This window comes from Silene latifolia, chromosome 3 (genome assembly GCF_048544455.1).
Source record: "Silene latifolia isolate original U9 population chromosome 3, ASM4854445v1, whole genome shotgun sequence".
Taxonomy (NCBI): Eukaryota; Viridiplantae; Streptophyta; class Magnoliopsida; order Caryophyllales; family Caryophyllaceae; genus Silene; species Silene latifolia.
In genome coordinates, this window is record NC_133528.1 from 84798793 (window position 1) to 84816105 (window position 17313).

General features: G+C 37.6%; 1 protein-coding gene across 1 annotated transcript; it reads right to left on the reverse strand.

Moving 5' to 3' along the window:
• Positions 1–1094: 1094 nt before the first annotated feature.
• On the reverse strand, positions 1095–1936 carry LOC141649284 (uncharacterized). Its single transcript, XM_074457978.1, has 2 exons — positions 1153–1936; positions 1095–1102 (listed from the first exon to the last, which is right to left on the reverse strand). The coding sequence occupies exons 1-2, from the start codon at positions 1934–1936 to the stop codon at positions 1095–1097; spliced, it is 792 nt and encodes a 263-aa protein (XP_074314079.1).
• Between the last annotated feature and the right edge of the window lie 15377 nt (positions 1937–17313).

Below are 17313 nucleotides of genomic sequence, written 5' to 3' on the forward strand. Positions count from 1 at the left end.
AAATAGTTAGGAATGATTTAGCACCTGACAAAGCTGGAGTCTTATATGGACCCCAAACATCCATATGCAAAAGCTCAAAATTACATAATGCCCTAGAAGTACTTTTAGGAAATGGCAACTGATGATGCTTAGCAAGTATACAAGTCTCACAATGGAAATTGGCATTTTTAATAGAAACATCCTTGTTTACAGCTTTCAATTTGTCTAAAGAAATGTGGCCAAGCCTAGAGTGAAACAAAGATACATCATGAAGTACAGAATTACAAGAACCTACAGGTGACTGAATACTAGCTTTAGACAGTAAAGTAAAAACAACAGCAGCAATCTTATTAACTAGTAACTTTGTGTTATCATCTTGAATCCTATACAAATCTCCTATCCGCTGTCCTGTGGCTATACATTTCTTACTGGAAATGTCCTGAAACAAACAATGAGTGGACAAGAAAACAGCAGATAAAGCATTGTTATCTATAAGCTTACTAACAGATAGGAGATTCTGTTTAAAATCAGGAAGAAAAAGAACATTAGTCAAGGTAATATCAGGTGTTAGCACAACATCACCAGACACTTTCACAGCCTTACTAGAACCATCAGGTAAACCATTCAATATTGGGGGTTCTATATGTTTAACATTGTGTAACAGATGTAGATTATAAGTCATATGGTCTGAGGCCCCCGTGTCTGTGATCCAATCATGCAAATAACTATCATAATTAGCAGAATGAACATGATGTAACATACCTGCAAAATTGGAAGATGAAAGACCTTGATTTCCATCAGAAATCCTCTTAAGCACCCGATCAATCACAGATGTGACCAATCCATCAATCACTGAAGAATCAATAGAGCCTGACTTTGAACCAGTGCCACTGACAGTCCCATGATGTTCATCCAGAGGTGAATCACCCAAGATATCAGCATTATTTGCAGTCTTCTTGTAGCCTGCCTTTGCATTTTTGTTGTATGGTACCTTGCCCTTTCCCTTATTGTTCTTGTTTGGAAATCCAACAATAAGAAAACACTTATTCGCAGAATGCCCAATCTTACCACAAGATGGACAAGGATTGACCATGAAGCATTCATCCAGGTTATGGTTATGCATCTTGCAATGACCACAATATTTACCAGTAGATGTAGAAGTAACTTGTGCACCAGTATTCTGATTCACAACATCAGTGGGTCTATAACTTGCATAAGCAGTTGCATCAGTAACATGTTCAACAATATCAGTCAGCTGCTTATGTTTCTCTACCTTCTGAAGTAAACCAAGAACCTTGCTAATAGTAGGCAGAGTATCCATGGACAATATCTGAGTACGAACAGTGTCATAGCTAGAGTTCAATCCCATCAAGAACTTGATCAACTTGTTTTGTTGATCACGAGCATGAATTCGCTTGATCAAAGTACAAGTACAAGTAGCCAATTTGCCACAAGTACAATCAGGTACAGGGTCCAAACTATCCAAGGTTTCCCAAATATTTTTAACCTTGCTATAATATTCAATAAGAGAAGAATTGGACTGGGTAAGGGAATTAAGATCTTGATTTAACTGATAAATCTCTATGAAATTGGATTGGCCATACCTTTCCATTATCTCGTCCCACAGTGCCTTTGCAGTTCTTATGTATTTCAAGGTTTCTCTGATTGATTTATCCATGGAGTTCAGAATCCACTTGAGTACCATCAAATCACATCTAATGAATTGATGATACTTCTTATCTGTAGCAGAAGGCTTCACCAGGACACCATTAACAAACCCTTCCTTATTCTTCGCAGCCAAGGCCATTAAAACATCTTGCTTCCAGCTTAGAAAGTTTGTTCCATCGAACAGTACAGGAGTAAGCAAAGAAGCAGGCTGATCAGAAGAGGAAAGATATAAGGGATCGTCATAAAACTCATACGAATCAGAAGTAGTTGAATGATCAGAATCAGGCATATTGAAAGTATTGAATGATATGTTTGAAGGTGTAAAGATTTAGAAAACAAAAGAAGAGGAAGATGTATGAGGATGTATAAAGAACAGATGAAGATGTGAAGAACTGTGTATGAAGATATGAAGAACAATGTATGAAGATTTGAAGCGGAAGCGTATGAATTCTAGATAAATCAAGAACCTGATACCATGTAAACACCAATAAACTTGTATTGATGTTGAGATATTAGAGAATCATGTAATTGAATGTTTATGATATTTTCATTAATCAAAACTTGTGTTTATGATGATACAATCTGATGTAAAATCGGATACCAAATCGGTGTGAATGTTAGACACAAAAGGGGACTGATTTGGTGAAGTGTTTTGAGTGATATTTTTGTGTTTTTAGAGTTTAGTTTGCAGCGGAAAATGTAAAGTAAAATGGATATGGATTAGCTAAGAAACCTCGCAAGATAACTCAACTAAAACTGAAATCTCCAACCAAGACCACACAGGAACAAGGAGGGAAACAAAGGATATTTCAACCAAGAACACACAGTAAACAAGGTTGAAATATGGCGCCGGCCTCGCAAGGAAGACAAGAACACTCGCAAGCATTCAAAGTTTGAGAGAAAATCTCTACACTTGGATTTATATTTCTGAAAATTAGATCGTTACAAATGAGGGTATTTCGGCCCTTATATAACAAAAGATGTGCTTGGGCTCCAAGGCAACATTAAATGCTAGGTGCAATTTCCTAAGTGTGCTTGGGCTCCAAGGCATTATTTAAGACTATGTAGAAAAATAATTTAGGGAAGTAACAATTCCATTCGTCCTTTGATTATCATGGTTCGTCCAATTTGCGTCACCCGCGTAAAAGTTGGACATCTCGCCTTAAAACGACCATATCTCCTTCGTTACTTAACCAAATAAAGCGTGTGACCACTCGTTGGAAAGCTTACATCATGTACTTTCATTTAAAATAGGAATCACGCCAAAATTAGCCATATTTTCGGATATATTTAGCTTTTAAATCAAGTGAACGAATCTGAATTGTTAAGAATGACTTGAACTTGCGTTTTGAACATATACCCATGTCCCTCCTGTATCATTCTCCCCTTCTTCCAAAAGATTCGTCCTCGAATCTTGAAAACCTTGAAGTTAAAGATGTCAACATCAGACCCTCCGGGATCAAACACAAATCTTCTATTCATGATTTCATAAGTATCACAAGTTAAGCTTGCACATAAATCTAAATGCTCCTTTAATTCATCATCTTCAATGTAGCTTATTAGTTTTTCAGCAGCGACTCCATTTACCTTGTTATTCCTTCCACCCAACCACCCTCTAATCAACAGTTTATCAACACCATATGGTTTATGTTGTTCATCATGATAAAGAAATATGCTCAAACTGATTTTACTCACGATATGTCCGTTGAGCTTCTTCTCAATGTAGCTTTCAAGTGGAGACTGATAACGCTCTTTTTCTTGAAAATCAATCACATAGAAGTTCATAGGATTTGTAACTTTGAAAGTGACATCATCCAATGCATCATCATCACCATAGTCGTCAAATATTGGTGGCAAATCAAAATTTAAGGAAGAATCACCTTCCTCCATAAAATCTTTGGAAAAGAATAAATTATCCTCTAGTTCAACTTCCTCATTGTAGCAATCCAACTCTTTTCCATCTTTATCTCCCACGATTATGCTTTTCCCAAGACAAACTTGTTAAGAAACAAATTTGAACACAGCTCTGATAACCAATTTGATGTAAAATCGGATACCAAATCGGTGTGAATGTTAGACACAAAAGGGGACTGATTTGGTGAAGTGTTTTGAGTGATATTTTTGTGTTTTTAGAGTTTAGTTTGCAGCGGAAAATGTAAAGTAAAATGGATATGGATTAGCTAAGAAACCTCGCAAGATAACTCAACTAAAAGCGAAATCTCCAACCAAGACCACACAGAACAAGGAGGGAAACAAAGGATATTTCAACCAAGAACACACAGTAAACAAGGTTGAAATATGGCGCCGGCCTCGCAAGGAAGACAAGAACACTCGCAAGCATTCAAAGTTTGAGAGAAAATCTCTACACTTAGATTTATATTTCTGAAAATTAGATCGTTACAAATGGGGGTATTTCGGCCCTTATATAACAAAAGATGTGCTTGGGCTCCAAGGCAACATTAAATGCTAGGTGCAATTTCCTAAGTGTGCTTGGGCTCCAAGGCATTATTTAAGACTATGTAGAAAAATAATTTAGGGAAGTAACAATTCCATTCGTCCTTTGATTATCATGGTTCGTCCAATTTGCGTCACCCGCGTAAAAGTTGGACAGCTCGCCTTAAAACGACCATATCTCCTTCGTTACTTAACCAAATAAAGCGTGTGACCACTCGTTGGAAAGCTTACATCATGTACTTTCATTTAAAATAGGAATCACGCCAAAATTAGCCATATTTTCGGATATATTTAGCTTTTAAATCAAGTGAACGAATCTGAATTGTTAAGAATGACTTGAACTTGCGTTTTGAACATATACCCATGTCCCTCCTGTATCATTCTCCCCTTCTTCAAAAAGATTCGTCCTCGAATCTTGAAAACCTTGAAGTTAAAGATGTCAACATCAGACCCTCCGGGATCAAACACAAATCTTCTATTCATGATTTCATAAGTATCACAAGTTAAGCTTGCACATAAATCTAAATGCTCCTTTAATTCATCATCTTCAATGTAGCTTATTAGTTTTTCAAAGAAATGACTCCATTTACCTTGTTATTCCTTCCACCCAACCACCCTCTAATCAACAGTTTATCAACACCATATGGTTTATGTTGTTCATCATGATAAAGAAATATGCTCAAACTGATTTTACTCACGATATGTCCGTTGAGCTTCTTCTCAATGTAGCTTTCAAGTGGAGACTGATAACGCTCTTTTTCTTGAAAATCAATCACATAGAAGTTCATAGGATTTGTAACTTTGAAAGTGACATCATCCAATGCATCATCATCACCATAGTCGTCAAATATTGGTGGCAAATCAAAATTTAAGGAAGAATCACCTTCCTCCATAAAATCTTTGGAAAAGAATAAATTATCCTCTAGTTCAACTTCCTCATTGTAGCAATCCAACTCTTTTCCATCTTTATCTCCCACGATTATGCTTTTCCCAAGACAAACTTGTTAAGAAACAAATTTGAACACAGCTCTGATAACCAATTTGATGTAAAATCGGATACCAAATCGGTGTGAATGTTAGACACAAAAGGGGACTGATTTGGTGAAGTGTTTTGAGTGATATTTTTGTGTTTTTAGAGTTTAGTTTGCAGCGGAAAATGTAAAGTAAAATGGATATGGATTAGCTAAGAAACCTCGCAAGATAACTCAACTAAAACTGAAATCTCCAACCAAGACCACACAGGAACAAGGAGGGAAACAAAGGATATTTCAACCAAGAACACACAGTAAACAAGGTTGAAATATGGCGCCGGCCTCGCAAAGAAGACAAGAACACTCGCAAGCATTCAAAGTTTGAGAGAAAATCTCTACACTTGGATTTATATTTCTGAAAATTAGATCGTTACAAATGGGGGTATTTCGGCCCTTATATAACAAAAGATGTGCTTGGGCTCCAAGGCAACATTAAATGCTAGGTGCAATTTCCTAAGTGTGCTTGGGCTCCAAGGCATTATTTAAGACTATGTAGAAAAATAATTTAGGGAAGTAACAATTCCATTCGTCCTTTGATTATCTTGGTTCGTCCAATTTGCGTCACCCGCGTAAAAGTTGGACAGCTCGCCTTAAAACGACCATATCTCCTTCGTTACTTAACCAAATAAAGCGTGTGACCACTCGTTGGAAAGCTTACATCATGTACTTTCATTTAAAATAGGAATCACGCCAAAATTAGCCATATTTTCGGATATATTTAGCTTTTAAATCAAGTGAACGAATCTGAATTGTTAAGAATGACTTGAACTTGCGTTTTGAACATATACCCATGTCCCTCCTGTATCACAATCTCAGCTATTTATAGTAGTTAGATTAACTCAACTAACTCTCAACTAACTCTAGTTTAGTCTAACTAACTCTATGGTTGTTATAACAAACTTATAACTAACCATGAGGTTTTATATGTCAATAAAAGTCAATGAAGTTCAATACATTTATACACTCTTGATTTCTAAAGATAAAAGAGATATCAGCAGAAGTCATCAACAGTATATTTGCTGGGCTCGGCATGACTTATGTTTTAGACACAAGGACTCCATCCAACAACGATAAATACAAATTTGAGTGGTGTATGGGAAAATAAGGCTTAAAACAGAAAATTCCATGCTTGCTACTTCAAACACTGTCTTTGGCCTTCCTTCTTAACCCTTGTAGATACAGTGTGAGTTTGGCAACTGTTGGGTACGAATATTTTACCATATCATTGAGTGTCGTATCAGACAAGGGCCAACAATAATGTCACAAAGGTATGGCTCCAAAAACGGAGGATTGAAGTAACATAGATTATTATTGGTTAAGATTGAGTGAATTTCTAAATTAAAGCCTGATGCGTTTTAAGCATTTGTGCCTAAGAGTCTTGTAATGACAAACAAGACAAAGACTCGTCTTGACAAATATTGAAGAACAAAACGACAAACCGGTAACCTGTAGTCCTATAGCATTGAAAGTATAGATTCTAAATTCCACCACCTTGATCACTTGTATCAAATTTAAATACTTGGTATTAGCATAAAGCAATTTTCTCAAGACTGCTTATTTTGTTTGTAGTAACAATTTGTAGAAGTACTTTTTATCTTTAACATCAATTTGTTTCAGTAGGTTCATCTCGTTCTACTCCTACCTATTCGAGATTGTATGATACCTATTTAATGGAGTACATTATAAAAACAAAGATACCACCTATATAATATCAAGACATGATGGCCCGGCCAGGACATGTGTATGTGACAGTACAATCTGAATAGAGATTAACTGTATAAGAGTGTACAGGTCTGGCCAAGAAAACAGGTAAACGGACCAGTAAATCACATAAACATTGACTGTCGAATTCTTTGAGCCAACGGCAACATTCTTCTAGAGCAGGGTCAGGGGAGCTACTACTTTCCTGATGATGATTGTGGTGATGCCTATGCCTATGCCTATGGCCATTTGTCGGTGGACTTGGTGAAGGTGGTGAAGGAGGTAGAGGTGGAGAAGGTGGCGGAACAGGTGCATAAGGAAGTGCAGAACATGCATGATTGACTAGAGCAAATTGGGAAACGCATAGTGGACGGATGGCTGGAAAAGATGGGAATGTTATGGTCGGGGTTGCTCTATATTGACTCTTTGATTCCAAAATCAATGATATGAATGAAACAATTAGCAGCAATATCACCCTTTTTCTCCTCTCCATCTTACCGAATACCGATACAAGATGAAAATATATTATGGCATGTATGTAAGTAATTAGGTAGTAAGTACTAAGTAGGCTACGGAGAACTACTTATAAAGTAGAGATTCATGGAATTATAGTTGGTCATAAATAAGAGCTTCTTTAAAAATGATATAAAAACAACAATGAAAAAGGGAGTGACAAAAGTATACTACCTTTATCAAATTGGGTAGGTCTTAAATGGTTTTAGATCGATAGTCGCATCCATTTCGTGTGAGCGACGTTACTTATTGAATACAATTCTGTCCATGAGAGTATTGTCACTTTGTCATGCCAACTTTGCTTCTAATTTTCCAAATATTACAAATGAAATGCAATCCACTAAAAGAAAGTGGACTGTGATCGTTTCTTGTTTAAGTTCTAGGTAGCTATGTATAAAGGAGCATCACTGATCACGAAAACATTAATTACTTCAGTAGCTCAAAGGCTCCTTCCTATAGCTGATCAGCAGCGTTAAGTGGTTGGATGTGTGCAACCATACTCGTTTCAACACGGAGAAGTTGTTTCAGAATGATATATATCACATCTTGTGTGGAAACAGTTTACATAGTGTAGATACCTCGTTTTTGCACCTCCCGCAAGCCACCCGGTGATGATTGGGCCGCATGTTTGATACGCGGAACGATTTATTACAATTCATAAGTTTATCGTCAAGTGATAGCTCAAATACTTGTGTCTACCCCTTGGTCGTCATATACGCGCCGTTACGGTCGTTTTGACAGTAATTAGAGTTCATTTGGAGTTCGGGTCAAAAACCGTCTTCATTTTCTAATAAACCGTCTAAAATGCCGAGTCAGAATGTTCTGGAATGTTCCGGATATTTCTATTCCATATTTCAATCTTTTAATCTCTTGGCAAAATATATCACGAAATTATATTTTAAACAATAAGGAAGTTGAAATCTACCGCAATTCCATAACAGAAACGCGGAAAATCTTTCTTCCGTAGGAGGAAACTTCTGGGGAAAGGACGCAGCACCTGCTGCGCCTCTTCCAAGAGCGCATGATGGGCTGCTGCGCCTCTTCCCCAGCTCCTTTCTGCGTATTTTAAGATCTTTTCGAGATTTATTTCCAATGTTTTACCGAAACCCTAATTTCTCCGTGTGATTAGTATAAATAGGGACCTTCGTTCCTCATATTTCTCACGCGAGTGTCCGCCCTTCTCTTCTCCCTTTGCATTCTAAGACCGTGCTCTTTGCTTATTGGCGTCTACGTGCTTGAACTTTCGACCACGTAAGCTCGAATCCTTCAAAGTTTCAGCCTCGTTTTGCATGACCGACCAATTTGACCAACTCCACTCAATCAACTTAATCAATTTAGTTTAATTCCTCTTAAGAGGGCACTTTCATCGTACATTCGAGTCGAGCAATCACTAATCGTTAACTTAGTCAATCTCGTTTCGTCAAACATGTAAGTCTGAGGGTGTAAATCCCATGTTTTATTATTGTACCTTTTTATTGTATAAATTATTGTAAGATTTGCGTCGAAAACATATTTAAAACCGATTTATAAAACCTTTTATTAAACCCTTTTTTCGGATTAACCGAGGGCAGACGTCGAGAAGAAACGCAACAACTGCTGCGCCTCTTCGAAGAGTCGCAGCATCTGCTGCGCCTCTTCCTGAGGTTGCCGCTGTTTCTGCTTTTCTTCTTCTTCCTTTGTTCTTCGTTGATTCGTCTTTTTTATTCCGATTTCTTTATTTTTCTTCATTATTCATTCGTATAATAATTTTAACATATAATTAGTAACTTCTCACTTTTAATTTCCGACTTAAATCCCAAATAACCAATATTTGCGGGTTTTCGTCATTAAAATCCGGGTTTTAGAGATTCGATTCGTCCATATCAAGTCTCTGAAATTCATCTTTTGTATATTTTCGTCTGTTCATTATCACCTAATCTAATTTAATTTGTGAAAATAAACCTAATTAAATCGTATTAGCAAGCCTAATTAATTCATGTTAGCCAAAATTTGCAATCATTAATTCATTCTAATTAATTTGAGTCCGTTCTTTATCGCTTTTATGACCAATTCATATGTAAATAATCTGTTAAATCACTTTCATCCGAGTCAAATATCAGTAATCGATCATTAAATTACCCAAGAACATTAACGATATGCAGTTCCGGCTTCACAACCAGAACTCACTTCAGGAACAGACGCAGTGACCACTGCACCTCTTCCAAGGGACGCAGCTCTGCTGCGCCTGTTCCGGGTTGAGTTCTGCCTCTTAACTTCCGTTGTTGCTTTGACCTAGTTCATTAGCTTGCGTATTAATCGACTATTACCCGTATTATCATTACTAATCTGTCCGTTTTCTAACCTTAATTTATTTTCCCTTTTCTTTTCTCAAATTATCCATTTTAAGTGTATTTTTGACGTAAATCAATCAAACCAATGTAATTATTGTAATTTTAATTATTGTATTTTATTGTATCTTTATTATTGTTTATTTGCTTCCACATGTAATCAACTTAAATCTCTACTTCGACATAATTGTATGCTAAATTACGTGTTCACCGACTTAGTTAATTCTCACATGTTAGGATTAAAACAATGGATGTTGCATTGCATGCATATAATCGACAACATATCCAGTATAGATGATTTTCCCTAATCATTAGTAGAGGCCGCTATCGAGGCGGGCGGGATTAGGTGTTCGATCAAAAGAGCTTCCTAATACGTACCCTCACCCCTTACTCCAGATCTCTGTGAACATCCGTGTTCATTGGCATCCACGAGAGTCATTCTAGACATAGAATGCTAAGGGTAACGAGTTCTTGGTGTTCATGTCACTACTTTGTGTCTTGACATGACACGAAGTATTCGAACGGTTTCCAATTTTCCACAATAAATTGGTGGCGACTCTACAAATGCAAACGCTTGTTTTCCCAAGCGACCCAGTGGGCCCCCCTGTGGACATGGCCCACCTGCAAGCCCAGCCGATCTGTGGACATACAGCGGTCTTTTGAAAGCCACGCTCGGCGGCGTAAAAATGCTTTCGACCAGATCATTTTAGATCGGTCGGTTTCGTCTCGGTAAGGGTCTCGAAATGATTAGAGATGTCCGGAGTCGCCACCAAGAATTTGTGGGATGCTTGGAACCCGTTCAAATCCACTTTATACCTCGGTCAAACGAAGCACAAAGCAGTGTTTGACATAGGTACTAAAGATAAGGAATCGTCCCTCTTTAGCATCCTATCTCTAGAATGACTCTCGTACACCCTGGACAAGGTCGTCCACTATCCAAAGTTTCCGAGTAAGAGGTGAAGGTACGTATTGGGAAGCCCTTTAATCAGACACCCAATCCCGCCCGCGGTAGCGGCCTCTACTGATCGATCTTGGTTGGTTGAATGCAAAAGTTGATAAGACGGTTTAAATGCATGAATGCGCATCCAATAATTTAAACATAACATGTGAGAGCTTTCTAAGTCGGTTGATTTAATCCAAATATCAAGTATAAGATGTCGAGTTGGATTAATAGTTGATTTGCATGCAAGACGGAAATTAGACATCCATTTACCCAATTAGGTTTATGGTGCATAACGTGATCCATTTGTCTTAGTAAAGCATTTTGCAAATATCATTTTTGAATGAGCAAATAGTCATCTGATCCGTCCTATATCCGGGCTAACCAGAGTCGGGATCGTCCTAGACTAATGCTGGAAAGAGAACAGGCCATGTGCCAGGCGGCCATATGAGGCGCGAGCATGCCGGCGGTGTAAGGGGGCTTCCCCTGGTTTTGAAAATACGCCGTGTTCTGACCATTTGGAAAACGTTTATAAAACGTATTGAAAAATGGGTATTTGACTCGCTTTGGTTTGAAAGGGTCGTCTAGACCGTATTTGTTGATTTCAGGAACGAGACTCGAATAATCATCATTATTTTGATGATATTCGGTGTCGAGTTCGACTTGACAAGCTTGACATGAATAGTTTTGAAAATAATTATGAACTAATTGTTTTAAGTTCATTTGAATATAATTAGTCGATACTCATCATCGTACCCGGGTTAAATTCCGGCATGGTATGTAGAACCAAGGATGACTTTGTGTTGGTGACTAATATGCTTGTTTTGAAAATGTGAAGAAGTGATGAAAGGCTTTAAAATACCTCCCAAAATGTAAAGAAATAAAAGGCTTCAAATACCTTTTAAATGTTATTAACCAAATATTATCACCGAAACACGGATTTAACCGTCATGGTATGAGGAACCAAGGGTGAAAAATGTTTTATTGTTAAAAACAAATAAAATAAAAAAGGTTTGAAAATATTTGAAATGGTAAAAACCGATTACAAATATGAAAATGGATTAAAGGGGAAAGACGAGAACAAACACGGTTGAGTTCTGACCTGGACACCCCATTGAGGCGCGAGCCTATGTGCACAATAAAGGGGTTACGCCTGCCAAAACTCAGTTTTGGCTCGTTTATCCCATGTTTTGGATCGTGTTATGCATGTTTTAGCATGTTATAGTCATAAAACAAATGAAGACATGATAAAAGAAGGATTTTTACACCCTCATACTTACATGTTTGGTTATGGCGAGAAACCGACGTAAGTGTAACAACTCATTTGGTCGGAAAAAGACTCGGTTTAAAACCGTTTTGGTAAGTAAAAAGAGTGTTTTATTAAGATTAGTGACGGTGTAGTGGTCAAGTGATTTAATGCACGATGACGGTACCAAACAATGTGTAAGGCTTGTATTTACGATCGCTAGGTCGTAAATACGCGTCGGATTGTGACTTAAGAAGTCGAGTCGAGAATTTTAAGGGAGAAAAGAGGGGGCGGACACTCGCGTAAGTTCTCAAATGGGGGCATTTGAAGGGTATTTATAGGAAAATGAGTGGTTGTGTGAGTTTTGAGCGACGTGGCCATCTGGGCTGCTCAAAGAGGCGCGAGCCACGTCGCGGGTCTTCGAGTTGTCCTATCACTTTCACACAAGTGCAATCATGATTTGTTCTATCCTAGGATTTGTAGTCACATGTGTTGGGGCTGGTGTCCTCCACAGTTAGTGCAATGACATATAAATCTCTAAAAGGATCAAAGGGTATACTTTTGTATTATTATCAGTTGGTCCACGTTTATCAATAACGGTTGGCTTGCTAGATAAGTTTGACGTTATTGTCATACTGATGGCGGTGATCAACTGGTCCCTAAAAGTCACACCTATAGGATACGTTTGAGAGATGTGACGGTATGAAAATACAGTCATGTTGATGCCTAATTTGACTAAACAGTTAGTTGGAGTTATTGACTAATAATTAGTCAAACGCGATGTTGAGATATTTATTTAATACGGATTAAATAATAATGGCTAAGGCGAATTAAGCGGTTAATTCGTAAATTAAATATAAACGGTTATATTTAATTAATGTATATTGAATTAATTGATTATACAATATTGTCATTGTCGGACAAGTATTAATATATCGACTAAGTCATGTTACTAGTTGATATTTTAATATCCGATGACGGATGACGATTTATAATTAAAACCCGTCACATACATTTTAGCGAAACGAGTCAGACCACGAGTTAAAATAAGGAGGAAGTGGAAAGCCCACTCCCTCCCCAATGTACACGGTTTGGACCGAAATGGGACAAAAAGGAGAGCTTCTCTTCTTTTTGACCTAAGGCATTTCATTTGCACACAAATTAGGGTTTCGGGGCAATTTTCTCTGAAATTCTAGATCTCACATCGAAAACCTCACAAAAACTCTCTCAATATTTCAAGGCAATTAGAGAGTAATTTCTAGCACAAGGGGCATAGTCTCAGACGGTCTTGGGTGCAACAATTAGGAGGAAATCTACTTTGATTTCTGTTCTTAGGCCGTTTTATACATAGGACCCAAGGTTGATTCTTATACCTTTATCGTTTCTCTTGTATTTTTCGTTTATGACAATAATCACATGTTAAAATTGCGTTATAGTCCTAAAATTTAAGGGTCTTATACGGATATTTCCCTACAAGTGGTATCAGAGCGAGGCCACGTATATTTTTCATTGTGATTTTCATAAAACGATTTGAATCGATAATTATTTTGCATTAAAAAACCGTGCGGCCGAATTTATTTTACACGGCTGTTTTTATTTTTTTTTTTGCATTGGAAGCCGTGCCACACGGCTTACTGCTGATCAGACGATAGTCTCGTTTTGCTTTCGTTTTGTCTTTGCATATTGTTTTTGTAATCGATTTTTCATTGCAATATGTTAAAGTTTTATCAATTGTAGATTCAATTCTATACGGACTAGGTTAAATTGCAATTGGTTTTTGTCAAATCGTTATTGTTTGGCTTGTTGATGCTCACGGTTTTGAGCAGCTGAAAAAAAAAAAAAAAAAATTTGATGTTTTGTCACGGTTCAGCCGTGAAAGGAAGAAAAAAAAAAATTTTCGTGTTTTATTTTTTTTTCGGCCATATCATGTGCATAATACGGATTTTGTTCATTCGCTTGATAGTGAAACGGTTCACTCACGTACCATTTAGTTATTTTAAAACGATTTAAAGTAACGGATTGTAATGGATTAAAATTAAGTTGATTAAAGCGGCTTTGTCACATAATTTTAATTGTTAAAAGGTGGTTTGGATAAATTTAACATAATTACGGAATTATGTCATGAATAAATTTTGTTTTAGTTGATGCATCTTTTATTTATCGTTACTTTTGAATGCCATGAATGTTTTTTTATTACGCATTTAATTTTACAAACGGTTGTAACTTAGTGTGGCCTTAGTAGAACGTGTTATCGTAATGATGGAACACGGTCTTGGTTGTATTTTGAGATCTCGCATCTCCGTTTTGGATTTTTCTTTGTAATTACAGTTTTAATTTAGAATGTAAATAGGTTTATATTTTGTAAATTTTAAATTGTAATTTTGAGAAGACCAAAGATGGAGAATCAGATGCTCACTCCCGCTACATGGATCAAGATGGAACATCAAGACAAGCTTCTCGGGTCCAACAGTGGATTCCAAAGTTGTATTATGTTCATTTTGCTAGGATAGGCCACACTAGGACTTTTATTTACGTTTTGCATTCTTTTATATTTTTTTTATATCATAACGATAATTTGCATCCTATTCCGCCTAAAACCAAACCACCTAATAATTGCATGAAAACTGACTCATATAGAGGTCTCGCGTTAGTTTTCTATGAGATACAGATATCACACGTTTTTACTTAAGCCATCACCTAAGTTAATTCATTCACGTAATGCTAGTTTTTCGTTCACTTAAAATGAATTAAAACTAAGTTGATGGGATCTTCCTCGTATAACCAAAAATTGAGAATAGTCTTTATAGGCCAAACTCCAATGAATCCCTTCTTCGTCGGTAGGCATAATATGACCCCTTCTACGTCGGGTAATTTGGAATTGATTGACCTATTTTATCTCAACACTATGGTCACTCGTACGATCCTGTGATTATGGTGGACTATAGATAGGATTTACGGAAATCTATCGACCAAGAGTTCTAACGGTAGAACTAGCTAAACAGTTGGCTTATCAATTTACGGAAATTGAGTCTAGGGATCACTTGTATTATTCTTGAGGGAGATCAATTATGCAAGTGCAATGAGTCTACACGTTAAAATGAAGTTTAAATAGACTTAAATCACCTTGATGAGTTGCTGATACGTGGATTTTATATAGTCTTTTTAGCCTATTCTTGCACGCATCTTTATGCTATTTTAGTAGTTATTTGCTACGAATATGCCCCAAATTGCATACTTTGGAAGTTCTTGTATTAATTGCAGGAATGAGCTTAGAGATGCGGAATCAAGCCTAAAACATGTCCCTACGCATGCATTTAGGAGATGAGTTGAGTCGGAGCTTGGAAAGTACTATTTTGAGATGCGCATTGGAGTAAGGAAGTTAGGCGAGCCAAGAGAGTGCTTCAATTTGCTAGTTCCTGCTTGTAAGAGCCATATCTCGAGTTCTACAACAGTTATTAAGGTGATTCCAGTTGCAGGTGAAAGCTTATCCTATTAGCTTTCCAACGCCACCAACCACGCCCTATTTGTCCAAGTAACGAAGGAATGGCAGCCGTTTGAAGTTCAGTGCGCGAAGTAGGAATTACGCGCTGAGAAGTGCTCGATCGAGAACTATTTCTATTCGATCGAGAGCCCATTTGCTCGATCGAGAGCTACTTCTTCTCGATCGAGTGATTAAAGGGAAAGAAGTCCTCGATCGAGAGGAATTGTTCTCGATCGAGAGGAATGCTAAGGAATATCACTCGATCGAGAGCCTTAAGTACTCGATCGAGTGGATTTCGCTGATGGGCTGGACTTTTTACTTAATTTCCGTCATTAGGTTTATCTATACTCCTATTTTATTATAAATAGGAGTTAGGACGTCAGTTTAATCTCTCTCTTCTCTCCTCTTTTTCTCTTGGAACGACACACACTGTTGCATTATTACTGTTACTTTGCTTTTTATTCCGGATCATTATTTCAGTAACATTCTTCCCTTTTCTCTCTTAATTTAATGATTATTGTTCTTTTAATTCTTGTTCTTGTTTATTTCATAATGAGTAGCTAATTCCCATATGCTAAGACTATAGGGGATCCATAATCATGAGGGAATAGTAGTCGATTTATTGGGTTAATGCTAGTATAGTCTTTGTTGGTTAAATGCTACAATTAACTGTATCTTTCTAATTGAGTCGACGCAATTAGACCTTTTATTCTTAGTGATCCTCGACCTGGTCCGAAAGGTTGGAAAAGGCGAGACTAGTAGCGAACAATAGGGTATTGCAGTGAGGGCGAAAGTTAAGCTGTTTACGCTTTAGGGTGAATTAAGGACCGAAAGGTGACGTTCGCTACCCCTTAGATCGTATTTGCATTAATCCGAGACCTAGATTACTTGACTGAATGATTATGGTGAACCGTCTGTCTTAGCTGTTTCTCCTTATCTGATCAATTCCTTCCTTTTATTTTTCTCTTGCCTTAGCCTCAGTAGTTTAATCAAAACATTTCAAAACCCCCCATTGTGACATTAGACAGATAAATAGACAAATAGATAGTACACCGCCTCCCTGTGGAGATCGACCCTACTTACCGCTGACTTCTGTTAGTAGTACTTAGGTATTTTATTTTTGGTACGAAACGACAGTATCAAATTTTGGCGCCGTTGCCGGGGAGGCAATCTATTTATTTATTTGTTTAATTTTATCTGTTTGTAGCCTCAGGGGATTTTTCCCTTGAGGCCGTTTTAATCTTTTTCCTTGAGTGCTGTTTTGATAGGCCTTACAGGTACTACCTAGACAGTTCTAGGTGAAAGACCGTCAAAGGGAAGGCTTGAGTACCTTTGACCCGTCACCAATGTTCTATTATATGGAACAGCAGGTGATTTACTGTGGGAGATGTGGTCTTCTTGGGCATGATGCGATTTCTTGTTTGGCGAGAGAATGACGAAGTTTACGCGTTCCAACAGCGTAGTCAAGCTAGTCAAGCATTTGTAGTTGTGCCGCCACATCCACCTTATCAATGGCCACCGCAACAAGATCCTCCCGAGATACGGGAAGAAGACATGGCAGAGCTGAAATCTTTAATGGAGACAATTGCATCTCAAATGCAAGCTCAGCAAGATTATAATAGACAATTCTACTCGCGAGTTGATGAGCTCAAGTCTGTAGTTGCTCAGTTAGCAGCTGAGATGGTGAGAGAAGAGATCGCGGAGCTGACATATTCCATGGGGACGCTTTTATCACAATTGCAAGAGAGCAATAAAAATAAGGACGCTCGATTCCTAAAGCTCAAAACTGACATTGCTCAGTTAGCAGCTGAGATGCAAGAAGAAGAGGTATACCTTGCTGAGAGCGGTTTCTCCCCTGAGAAAACCGTGTTGCCCAATGCTGAGGATGACCTCTATGACTCGGATGACGAGTTTCTATCCTATTTCAATGCCTCACGTGAAGATTTCAGCCCTCTACAGGAGGAATCACTCGA

Bases quoted from the DNA above. Each gene is read 5' to 3' on its own strand.
- LOC141649284 (XM_074457978.1), bottom strand. From the start codon at position 1,936: ATGCCTGATTCTGATCATTCAACTACTTCTGATTCGTATGAGTTTTAT.